Source organism: Gossypium raimondii, chromosome 7 (genome assembly GCF_025698545.1).
Source record: "Gossypium raimondii isolate GPD5lz chromosome 7, ASM2569854v1, whole genome shotgun sequence".
In the NCBI taxonomy this organism is placed as follows: domain Eukaryota; kingdom Viridiplantae; phylum Streptophyta; class Magnoliopsida; order Malvales; family Malvaceae; genus Gossypium; species Gossypium raimondii.
The window spans coordinates 17557791-17570394 of record NC_068571.1 but is presented as its reverse complement, the minus strand read 5'-3'; the positions used below and the strand labels follow the sequence as shown (position 1 = coordinate 17570394).

The 12604-nt window shown below is 35.4% G+C and overlaps 1 protein-coding gene and 1 non-coding gene across 2 annotated transcripts; one reads left to right on the top strand and one right to left on the bottom strand.

Moving 5' to 3' along the window:
* Positions 1-3140: 3140 nt before the first annotated feature.
* On the top strand, positions 3141-3247 carry LOC128042772 (small nucleolar RNA R71). Its single transcript, XR_008198283.1, has one exon. It is a non-coding gene; the product is annotated as a small nucleolar RNA R71 (small nucleolar RNA).
* A 4900-nt stretch (positions 3248-8147) lies between these two features.
* LOC105800277 (UDP-arabinopyranose mutase 1) lies at positions 8148-10859 on the bottom strand. Its single transcript, XM_012631304.2, has 4 exons — positions 10342-10859; positions 9122-9372; positions 8862-9030; positions 8148-8764 (listed from the first exon to the last, which is right to left on the bottom strand). Exons 1-4 carry the CDS (start codon positions 10681-10683, stop codon positions 8435-8437), a joined length of 1092 nt encoding a protein of 363 aa, XP_012486758.1. The 5' UTR covers positions 10684-10859; the 3' UTR covers positions 8148-8434.
* Between the last annotated feature and the right edge of the window lie 1745 nt (positions 10860-12604).

Below are 12604 nucleotides of genomic sequence, written 5' to 3'. Positions count from 1 at the left end.
TTTAGTGCCCAAACGTCAAAATTTTTGAATGAAATTTTCACGAAATCATTCCTTGAAATTTTAGACCATTAAAATATAACAAAAATATTTTTTTTCTCGTCGGATTTGTGGTCCTGAAACCACTGTTTTGACTAGGCCCTATTTCGGGATGTTACAAAAGCTCTTAAGCACTCCTCATCAAATTTAAACGTCGTGTCCTTCTCCAATAATTTGCGTAAGGGTTTAGAAACTTTGGAGAAGTCCTTGATGAATCTTCGATAAAAATCGGCGTGGCCCAAAAAGCTCCTAACACCCTTTACAGATATTGGAAATGGGAGTTTCTCAATAACATCTACCTTTGCTTTATCTACCTCGATTCCATGTCTTATTATCTGATGCCCTAGAACAATACCTTCTCGTACCATGAAATGACACTTTTCCTAGTTAAGTACAAGGTTTGTTTCTTCGCATCGCCTTAGTACCTTGGCTAGATTGGCTAGGCAATCATCATATGTATCTCCGAATACTAAAAAATCATCCATAAAAACTTCCAAATATTTATCAACCATGTTAGTAAAAATAGACATCAAACATCTTTGAAATGTAGCAGGTGCATTACATAAACCAAATGGCATATGCCTAAATGCAAATGTACCGTACGGGCAGGTGAATGTTGTCTTGTGTTGATCTTCCGGTGCTACTGTAATCTGATTATACCTCGGGTATCCATCGAGAAAACAGTAATAGTCTCGCCCTACGAGTCTATCCAACATCTGGTCCAAAAACGACAAAGGAAAATGATCTTTCCTAGTTCCCTTGTTCAGCTTCCGGTAATCGATGCAAATTCTCCATCCCGTAATCGTTCTAGTCAGAATCAACTCGTTATTCTCGTTTTCAATGATCGTGATACCTCATTTCTTTGGCACGCATTGGACCAGACTTGCCCATAAACTATCTGAGATGGGGTAAATTACACCCACACCTAACCACTTGATGATTTCTTTCTTGACTACGTCCATGATGGGGTTTAGTCTTCGCTGTCCATCAATCATCCCTTTTTCGCCATCTTCTAATATAATGTTGTGCATGCATACAAATGGACTAATTCTACGAATATCAGCTATGGTCCATCCGATAACCTTCTTGAATTGTTTCAACACCAGGATGAGTTTCTCTTCTTGCTCAGTAGTTAATTTTGCTGAAACAATCACAGATAGAGTAAAAGAGTTACCTAAATAAACATATTTCAAATGTGAGGGAAGTACATTCAGTTCTAATTTAGGTGGCTCCTCGATTGACGCTTTTGGTTGGGCATAAACCTTTTTCTCTAACTCCAAAGATTCAAAGCGGGATTGCGGATTAAATCCCCTTTGATTAGCTTCTAACAAAGCTAAGTATTCATCCTCCTCTTCTTCATTTGGAGGATCTGATGTCAAAATTTGTTCCAATGGGTCCTCTACATAATTGAGTTCCTTCTCTACGATTAAATCCTCTAAATCAAATACTGCAGAACAATCATCAATTGTGTCAGGAAATCGCATGGACTTAAAAACGTTAAATGTTACTTGATCATCCTGAACACGCATAGTAAGCTCGCCCTTCTGCACATCAATAAGGGTGGTCCTTCCGGTTTCTAAGAATGGTCTTTGATTGGCACCTCTTTGTCTGCTTTAAAGTCTAGAATCACAAAGTCAGCATGAAAGATAAAATTGTCTACACGTACCAATACGTCCTCGATTTTTCCTTCTGGATGTGCTAAGGATCCATTTGCTAATTGAAGTGTAACCGTAGTAGGTCTAACTTCACTTATCCCCAACTTCCTAAATATTGACATAAGCATCAAGTTGATACTCGCACCCAAGTCACATAGTGCCTTACCACAATATGTTGCTCCAATATTGCAAGGTATGGTAAAACATCTAGAATCCTTCAATTTTGGGCGTAGTTTGTCTTGAAGATATGCATTGCATTCCCTCGTTCGAGCTATCGTCTCAAATTCTTCAAGCCTTTTAGACAGAATATCCTTCATGAATTTGACGTAGTTCGGCATTTGTTCAAGTGCTTTAACCAACAGGATGTTGATATGAAGTTGCTTGAGTACGTCTAGGAACTTCTTGAATTAAATTTCCTACTTCTGCTTCTGAAGTCTTTGAGGGTAGGGTGGTGGAGGTTTCTTTATTGGAATTGGTTGATTCATTTTCTGTTGCAATTCTGTATCTAACAAAGTTATTAGTTGATCAGAATTAGCTGGTTCAGAAGTTACCTTGTCGGATTTTGTAGATTCAATTTCCAGTGAAATTGGAATTTCAACACTCGGTTGAACTTCCTCTAAGTCTTGAGCGTCAGCTGGCTCATTCTCAACTTCGACGGAATTGGGCTCTAAAGTCTTTCCAGTCCTCAATGTTAACGCTTTGCAATGCTCCTTCCCTAGATTCCTCGAATTTTTCGTATCACTAGGTAAAGCACCTTGTGGTCGATTTCTGAGTTCAGTTGCAAGCTGGTCCACTTGATTCTCCAAATTCCTTAGAGAGGCATCATTTTTGCCATGTATGCCTTCAATAGATTCTCTAGGCTATTGGATGGTTCAGCTGTGGTTGGTTTTTGAGCTTGTTAGGAAAAACTAAGTGGCTGGGTTGATCTAGGTTGGACATAATTGTTACTGGTTCCTGCCCCTTGGTTACTCTAGGAAAAATTCGGGTGGTTTCGCCATGATGGGTTATAGAAATTGGATTACAGCCCTTGTCTTCCTCGATTTTTGTTCTGGTTACCCATGTAATACACAGATTCTGGGTTCGATGGACATTCTTCAAACAAATGTCCTTCCCCACAATAAACACAGGCTACATTTTCAAATTGATTCAGTAGCTATGCTGCAAAACTATTACACCCATTAGTAGTAAGATTTTTTAACATTGAGGATATTGATGATACTTGAGATGCAAGTGAAGTAAGAGCGTCTACTTCATGTATTCAACGACTCTTCTTCCTGACGCTGCTCGATTGGTTGGCTATTGATAATTGTTACTATCAATCCTCTCAATGATTTCATAAGCCTCATTATAAGACTTAGAAATGAGAGTACCATTAGCAGAAGTGTCCACTACCATCCTCGTGTGAGCATTGAAACCATTATAAAATGTCTTAAGTTGTATGCAATGTGGGATTCGTGATGAGGGCACTTCTGTATTAATTCTTTGTACCTTTCCCATGCCTCATACAATGATTCATCATCCATTTGTTGGAAAGTAGTGATCTCATTCCTCAACTTAGCATTCTTGCTAGGCGGGAAATACTTCATAAGGAATTTTTCTGCTAACTCTTGCTATGTTGAAATTGAGTTTGGTGGTAATGAGTTCAACCAAGCTCGAGTTCTGTCCCTTAGTGAATATGGGAGCAGCTTCAATCGTAATGCATCTTCAGGTACTCTGGCTAACTTGAAAGAATCGTTCACCTCCATAAACAGTCTTAAATGTAGGTAAGGATCTTCGATAGGTATTCCACTAAATTGGCCCACTGTCTGAAGCATCTAGAACATGGCTGGCTTCAACTCGAATTGTTGTGCCTCAATTTTGGGTCTCCTAATACCCGAATTAAGATCATGAAATACTGGCATGGCATACTGTCTCAAAGCTCTATCCCTATCATCAGCAATAAGGATAGGATTTTGAGCAAGGTTTGCTCCATTTCCTTGATTCGGATTTTGGAAGTTCATCTCTTTAGCCCTTCTCTGACTTGCTTGTCTCTTTCGCTGTCGAAAAGTTCGTTCAATCTCAAGGTCCACAAAGAGTAAATCGATAATTCGGTCAATACTCATAAACACCTGAAATAATCACAGAAAAATTAACTAAGTTAAAATTTGAACAGAAAAATAAACCAAAATGCAAAACTAATAACTTCACAAATAATGACTTTTTAAAACACGCTTCAAACAAGAATCGCGCAAAAACTTGGAATGACGGAAATGTGCAAGTGTACACAATCGCAACAAGTAATAAAGTTACAAGTAAATGTCGAGTTATCGTACCCAGAGGGACTATGAAAAGAATTATTTATGAATTCTATTTAAAACAATTTGGTGAAGAAAAATATTTTGTTTGAAGAGGGTGATTAAAAACTAAGATTTTAACCTAAGTAAACTAAATAAATAAATCTCAAATGCACGATTTCAAAATATGATTTTAATCAAGATGACATAATTGTGTTAGATTAATTACATTTCTTAACTCGTAATTATTAAACTCATGTTTAAATTGTTACGAATAAGTTCATGGCAACTCGGTAATTTGCTAACTTATGAATATACTCACCTACCAAAATCCATTCATCTCTTGACTATATCCCTATGTCAATTCAACTGATTAAACAAATCTTAATAGGCAAATATGTGATTGCACATATATACTTATTAAATCGAAATAGTCTCTTGCACATATTCCTATGTCAATTTTAACAATTAACTTGATTTAATAGGCACATAAAAGACTATGTGAGGTAACAAAGTATCCTTACCTTGAAACAGTTTAATCACAATAATCTTGCAAGTTATGCAAGGCAAGTGTATCGTCAGATACCGTTGCTAATCTAACCCTCAGCTACCTTAGATGATTAAACATGCACTGATTAAGTACTGTGTCCATTAATTACAATTTCAATCCATTTAAATAATTAATTCATTAGTTACCTAACAATTGTAATGTAAGAATAACTTAGTCATGATTTTACTTAATCAAGCATCTTACCGAGGCCTATAACAACATAAACACAATTTTAATAATTTTAACAAACGAAATGCAATCAAACTAACATGAATTAAATTCAAGCTAAATTTATTAAATTAACCATTCCAAAAACATAAATATCCATAGATATGTTCAACATAACAACAACAAAAATTAAAGAGATAGGGAACAAGAATCAAATCCGGTGTTTTTCTGTGGCTTGACTAGTTGCTCCATTCTTCCTTCTCCGTTGTCCTCGTCGACCAAGGCTACTATGAACACTTAATTGCTGCTCCAAATAGCTTATGAATGCCCCTTTCCCAAGATGAGAAATCGGCAAAAGAGCAAGGGAATTTTGGAATGGAAAGAAGAGAGAAAGTGGAGAGAATAAAGGAAAGATGTGAATGCTTGAGGCGTGTTTTTCAAATGACCAGCCTAAGGGGGTTTTTATAGCTGAGGAGGGCTACTAAAAATAGCTAAAATTATCAGTCAAAGAGCCCTCCCTTGGCCGGCCACACATGTGGCAAGGTTGATAGTTTCAACTTTGCTAATTTAGGCTTGGGGAAAATCTATAAAGCCACCAATTGTAGAGGGGTTTGAATGCAACTTGAACAAGTCTTCAAGGGCCTCTTTGCAAGCTTAAATAATCAGCTAATAAGTTGATTTGGGTCAGCTCTTGGGATGATTTTTGGGCTGTCCATTTCTTGGTCAGTTCGATTCACACAGTTCAATTCAACTGGACCACTTTTTCATAATTAATTAATAATAATTTATTAACCCAAATTAAATTGGATATAAATTAAAATTAATTATATTATGAATTAATACATATAATTTTGGACCGTCTTAGGCTAAAATTTAGTTCGCCTCAATGCTTCAAATTGCTTCTCAATTTTGTGCTTCTAGTAGTGTCTGCCGAGCCATTTTTCGCCATTTGTGCAAATCTGTCGAAAATAACCAAAATTTATCAAAATTAATTATAAAATTCAACATGTTCATATTTTAAGTGCACTTTAATTATTTTGTAAAAATTAATTATTTTTTCGACAAGAATTTTATCGAAACTTTATGATTTTAAGTTAAAAAGGGTATGTAAAAATGTATAAATTTTCGTGTTTCCAGATACGTCGGTATTGACCTGGGCATCAACACTGGCATCGATGACTGGACCAGTGTTGACATCAGTGATGGTACATATATCGACATTTAGCTCGGTATTTGTGTCGGCATCGATGTTGGCATGAGAGTGTAGAATATGGGGGACATTAGTGCCTCAAAATATGTACCTGCGGGAAGGGTAGAAAAAGGGATGTGTTGTGGTGTGTAGTGTGGTGATTGTGGAAAAAACACGAGGTTAGTGAAATGAACAGGAATAAGTGGAATGAATTAACCGAGATATGACGTAGACATAGGCAACGCTTATTCAGTCGGAACCGATAACAAACCTATTGTGCGATTATGTCCAGACCTATGCTGCTATGGCAGTCTTTGTTGCCTCTTTTGATGAAGTTGTCTACTCCTCGCTTCCACCGATAGTAGATACAGCTTGCTGGTGACTCTGAATCACACCATGTACTCCAAAAAAGCCGTCGTGTCCAACAAGAAAAATTGTTCGCAAATGGGTAAGAATTTCACCATACAATATCAAACGTCAATGTACTTCTTGTGAATGTCTCACCAATTCTCGTCGTTCTTCCCCCGCAGGTTCGATTTTGCAGTGCTTCCATGTCTCACGTTGGCAACAAAATTTGTTGTCTCCAGCCAAACTGTTGCATCACTCGATCCGATTCGTGCATTTCCACTGTTGTGTACACTATCAACATCACATTTGCATCCCACATACTCCGATTGGCTAAATATTTCGATAGGACGCATTCTATGATATCGGGCTCGGCGTATGGCATCCATTCAAACTGAAGTGCACAATTGTAAATTCCATTATGTACGGAATTTTATTTTACAAATCATTGCATAATTATTATAGGTTAGAAAGAATAAGTAACTAACCTTGGCTTCCGAGCATTGATTTAAGAGCAGCATGATACCTTTGAGTTGCTCGGGTAGTTCCACGTAATTCGGCCCATGGTTCTACCTGTACAAGCGATATGTTAGTTCGAATGTATAATAAATAAACAATGTTTATTATACAAACTACATATTTATTAAGAAATGTTTTTTATCTTATCACCAATGGGAACATAAATGGGTTGTTCACTTTGGGACTTAGAAATGGTAGTCGCCACCAGACCCACGATTGCAGTAGGAGCAAGCAACCACCAATTGACATCTTATTCGGTTCTGTCGCCCAACACAACCCTCGGTACAACGTGGCCGACACAGCTGATCCCCAACTCAGTCGCTCGCATTGTCTAAAGCCAGCTAGGTGTAGTAGCCACTTTCTGTGTACCAAATTTTGAGATTTATCAGACATTAAAATACCCTCGATTAACCTTAGGATGAATGCTCGGGCGTATTTTTTTACTACTTCGATCACGTTTGGAAGAAGCTCTTTGAAATTGGTTTCCAACCACTTCATCTCTATCCGACCACCTTGAAACATGTTCAAGACCTCCCCTAAAAGTACCTCGCAAAGGTCCTCTTTACCAGAATGACCGTTGACCTCGTGACGGTTGGCCCATCAATGGGTAAACCGAGTTATAAGCTACGTCCTCGAGTGTGATTGTACACTCATCGCATGGAAGATGGAAAGTGTGTGTTTCGAGCCTCCATCTTTCCACCAACACGCTAATGAGTGTAGGATAGAGTTTGCAGCCCCCGAGCATATGAAACGTATACAAGAATCCCGCGTCTTGCAAGTAACCACAAATTTCAGTGATTGGGCCCTTTGACAAATTGTGTATGAACCCCTCCAAAACACAATCATCTGTCAATTTATATCGACAAAAAAATTAATTTAAAATATTTTAAAAAATAAAAACTTTAAATTTAACTTAATTGAAAATATCTTACCATTATCGCTTGAGCGGCAAAAATATGCTTGTCAAAACGAATTAGAGAGGTGGTCATTCGTGAAAATTTAATCGAAACGAATAAAATACGAAATCATTAAAAATAATAATATTTTTAAACAAGCTTATCAAAAAATTTAGAACAGTACTTGAGAAAGTTGAGAGATTAAAAATAGATGGATTTGAGTGAAAAATAAATAAAATTGCATGGTATTTATAGAAAAAAAGACCTTTGGGGGCTGTTTAAATTTTTTTACCATTGCCAGCCAACGTTCAAAAAGTCGTGGAAATTGACCGTTGGAGGAAAGTGCGCCTCGTTAGATGCATTTTGCTTTTCCTTGCAAAAACAACTTATTTCTCTAAATTTGTTTTTACAAAAAAACCTTTAAAAAAAAACTTACATTTAATTAATTTAGCCTCCAAAATATATCATCCATTGATTTTAAGGTTTAGTAATGAAGGGATTTGACCCACACTCCCGTATTCAAAGGAACGACTTTTATTATGCAATGGATTGTAATTTCATAACGTATAGTTAATAAAATTACATTACATAACATCCCGCCGAAACATAGCGATGAAGAAGATAAATAAAGATACAATGGAAAAAAAAAAACAATCATTATTTTTGACAAAAAAAACTATCATTATTTCTTTAACTGTAGCTAATGGGGTATTTCAACTTTGCTTTGCCAATGATCAGTGTTCAAGTTAAAAAGCACATTCCAAGATTTCATGCTATGGCGTCCGCATCTTTTTGAAAATTTTCTAAGCTGCTTTGCCATTTGGCACAGGTCCAGTCGGGTTGAGCTCATCCCAGGCTTCAATCCATGTGACCATGGCATCAGCCAGATTGTCAAAGTAGGGATCAACTTTGCTAAGCTTTTCCTTCACCTGTTTTGCCAGTTCAATATAGCACTTTTGAACAGTGGTGCAGTCTTTTGGAAGGACAGCTTTTTGGAAGAATGGGATAATCTCTTCCTGCCAATATATACCCTTGTACTCCTTCCTTAGGTTAACAAATGGGTTGCTTGCTTTGCTGTGAAAGATGTAAGGTAGACCTGTTTTGACTCCCAATCCCAAATGGTCACATATCACCTAAACAATCACCGAACCGGTGAGCCCATTGAGATTTCTTTCGGATTCTGAAATACATTGTAAGGGGAAGAAAGTAAATTGTGACACAAAAAAGTACCTTGGTGCACCAGCCAGCCCACATATCGTCGTAACGTCCAATTGGCTGCCCATCGCCCATGAGTCCGAAGTACATGGCAGGGCCAATCAGCTCACGGTTGAAAGCCAAATTCATACCACACATGGGGAACAAGGTGCCCTTTGGAATTGTAAGAACCGCATCCACATACCTGATTTATCATGAGCATTATCAATCAATTAATCACTAATGACTAGAAGATAATCTTTCGGAACATTTTGACAAAAACAGATCATACATACCTAGTGTTCCTCTCAAGAGGCTTCACCAGTTGGGTTGGAGCATCATAATCCGGGATGTTTAGCCAAAGTCCATGAGAAGCAGCAGTTGGAACGCCCTCACGAAGACTAAATGGGTATCCACGGACAAAATCTGCACCCTCTCGGAAAGGGTCATACAAGGTGTTGAAGAAGAAGGGAGTGGATGGTGATAGCAGATTCTTGATATGCTGCTCAAGTGCATTGATCGCTTTGCCAGATGGGTCCTTAGCAACCTAATCATAAACAAAAAAAGATCCATAGTTTGGTCAGGGTTGTCAATATTCTTATATTCTGAAAGAGACAAACGAGCCCCCAATCATACATTGAACCCATATTGTTAAAACTAATCGATGAAGTACAAAAGCAATTCCTCACATAATCATCACTCAGAATATAAATCAACTACACAGATCTGAACTTGAAGATTTAGCAGGAATATACAATAACACAAACAGATACAATCATCCAAGATTTTTGAATCTCATAGCTGTAGATTCCAATCCAACCAATTACTTAACAATTGACAGGTAAATTTCCATGATTAGGCAGGTACAAAGCTGCTAGAGGTGCATAGCATGTAAAAGTAATGTGAATTCTATAACCAACTGCAAAAAATAAATAAATAAAGTAAAAGAAGCTAATAAAAGAAAAACTGACTCTCCACACTGCAATATAAACAACATAATAATAGGAAAACAAATGCATAAATCATCTCAGACTCTGAAGATCTGGCAAGCATATCAGACAATGCAGAACTCAAATCCAGATTCAGGAAGAAATTGTAATATATATATATATATATATTGATGGCGTTATAAATTACTGTAGTATTTGAAATTGAATTTCAACTATGTAGATTGCATGATCTGAAAGGCTTTCAAAGTAAATCTGAAGCAAGCAGAATTCGATTTCTCATTGGCTACGAATATGTCAACATAAATTGAGGGGGAAAGAGGAGATTAAACCAAACTACCAACGTGTCCAAGTCTCCCATCAAAACAATCAAAGGATTCAACTTTTGACCATAATAACAAAAACCCAGATACTAAAACATCACAGGAATTCAATTTAAATCAAGAGAAAAAACAAAAGCACGCAAATTTCCAAACAAAACAATGTAAAGATCCAAAATTTGACTAAAATAAGGAAACCCCAGATTCTGAAACACCACAATAAAATTGAAAAAACAAAATGAAACTTACAAAGCAGTCGTCGTCAATGGTGAAGATATACTTCTTCTTGGATACCATGTAACCAAAGCAACGACAAGCAGAGTCCTTGAAGGAAATGCAAGAAGCCTTAGGACCGAGGATCCTGTTAATATCGTTCCTGTTGTAAAGCTCATAGTCAAAGCCCTCAGGGACCTTGATGGTCTTTGAAGGATCACCATCTTGAACAATGATGAGATGGTAAGGCTGAAAGAATGGCCTCCACATCTCAAGAAAGTCCAAGTTCCTTATGGTTGGTATAACAATGTCGAGCTCATCTTTCAGCAGAGCCACTACTGGTGCTGCTGCTTGTGTTGCTGTTGCAGGCTCTGCCATTTTCACCGCAAAAAGGAGAAACGATAAAAGGAACAGTGAAAAAAGCAGAGGTTTTTTCTTTCGCAGTTTTTTTGAGGATTGATTGAGAGGAAAAGAGCTTGTATGCAAATATATGGAGAGGGAGACTGAAGAGTCACGTGAGAAACGAGTGAGGCGGCACGATTGGAGGGAGATACAAAGGAGAGAGACAAGGGATCGTGTTTTGAATTTTTTTTATATACACAATATTGGGTTAGAATGGGTTTTACGATTTGTGCATAAATTATCGCTCGAAAAAAATTTAAATAAATAAATATTACACATGGCACAATTTAATTCACTATCCTTTTTTAAATGATGAGTGATAAGACTCTGATTACAAAATTATAATTTAAGTTTATAGTTGGAGAAAAAAATATTTAAATACTTAAACAAATAATTTGTTTTAAGAGTTTATCATTCAATTAAACCTTAATTTATTAGTATCATCTCATATTACTTTTTTTTATATAATATTGTATTATGTTTTATTTTTAATATTTTTTGGGTTATAATGATATTTAGAGTTATATTAGGTTAAGGGTGAGATACGGTGCAGTGCGTTTAGCTTATTTTTTTGTCTCACGCTATAATATTGAATCTCACCACTACCGCTATTTTTATCCTAACCATAACTAAATCTGAGTTTTATATTTTGGTTCAATTCATATAATCACTTGGGTTTAATGAAAAAGAAAGGTAAATCACATTTAAGGTCATTAATTATCAGTAAGTTTATATTTTGATTACTCATCCAAAATTTTTATTTAAGTCATTGAATTGTTAAATTTTTTTTTAAAAAAAAGGGTCTTATTAGGGAGGGAGTTATAAGCGATGATTGGACGATCAATACAGTAGATTAGTAACCATCGACAAGTAGAAGAACAAAACTTAGATCCAAATCAATTTGCCAATTAGTATCGGAGATTGGAGAAGAAAGTAATTTTTAGTTTCAGTTTGTAGATTCTTGAATTTAAAGATAATTTATGGAAGAAAAACTAAATTATAAAAGAAAAAGAGAATATAAGCTTTTGGTTGACATAGACAATGCGACTAGAAAATATCATACAAAATTTAAAGTTTGTTTCTTCGAATTCCATAAACTCTAGCATATTAACTTAAACTGAGCATATGAATTTTTTTAATCCCACCTGTGTATCCTAATTTTAACATCATAATATTTAAGAGCAATAATTATTTAATTTACTGAAATTGTGTTTAAAATTTAGAATTTAATCTCACCTTGATAAACTTTTAATAATAAGATGAGGAAAAAATAAGAATGGGTTTAGCTGTTTTTAATTTGATTTAATTTTTGAACGGTTCACTAATAATAAACTTAATTATTAGATCGAATAAACAAAGAATTAATTTTCGTTTCAAAATTTCCATTCATTAGAGTGAATGAAGACTTGTCCAAAATGTGTAAGAACTGAGTTTTTGTCGAAATGAAAATTGAAAATGCTCAATTTTAATTTAAACTCGAAAATTCATGACTAATTTAATTAATTCAATTTATTCATAAACATTAATAATTTAAATTTATTTAATCAAAACTTAAACTGATATTGTATCGGTTAGTATTAAAAGGAGATGAGAAAGTGAGTTTTCATCATTTTTGTTTTACGCCAACTTAAGTTTTCACATGGATGACGTGATGTCTACTTATGAAAGACACTTTTCTTTTCCTTTTATGTTTTCAATCTCTTTTCGAATTTTTCAATTGTTAATATTATTAGAAAAATATTAAGGTACATTGTTTTTTCAAAATAAAAATATTGTTAAGAAGTGATAGCCACAAATCTCAAATGCAAATTGTAAAACGAATTTATTAATATTCAAATACATCATAATGTTATTTTTTATTAAATGATTATCAATTAAAACCTTTTATTTTAAAATA

What these genes read in the sequence shown, in the direction of transcription:
- LOC105800277 (XM_012631304.2), bottom strand. Translation starts at nt 10,683, where the DNA reads ATGGCAGAGCCTGCAACAGCAACACAAGCAGCAGCACCAGTAGTGGCT. An exon ending in CCATTGACGACGACTGCTTT is followed by an intron (nt 9,373 to 10,341) that starts GTAAGTTTCATT and finishes GTTTATGATTAG; the next exon opens with GTTGCTAAGGACCCATCTGG. An exon ending in CCTCTTGAGAGGAACACTAG is followed by an intron (nt 9,031 to 9,121) that starts GTATGTATGATC and finishes ATGATAAATCAG; the next exon opens with GTATGTGGATGCGGTTCTTA.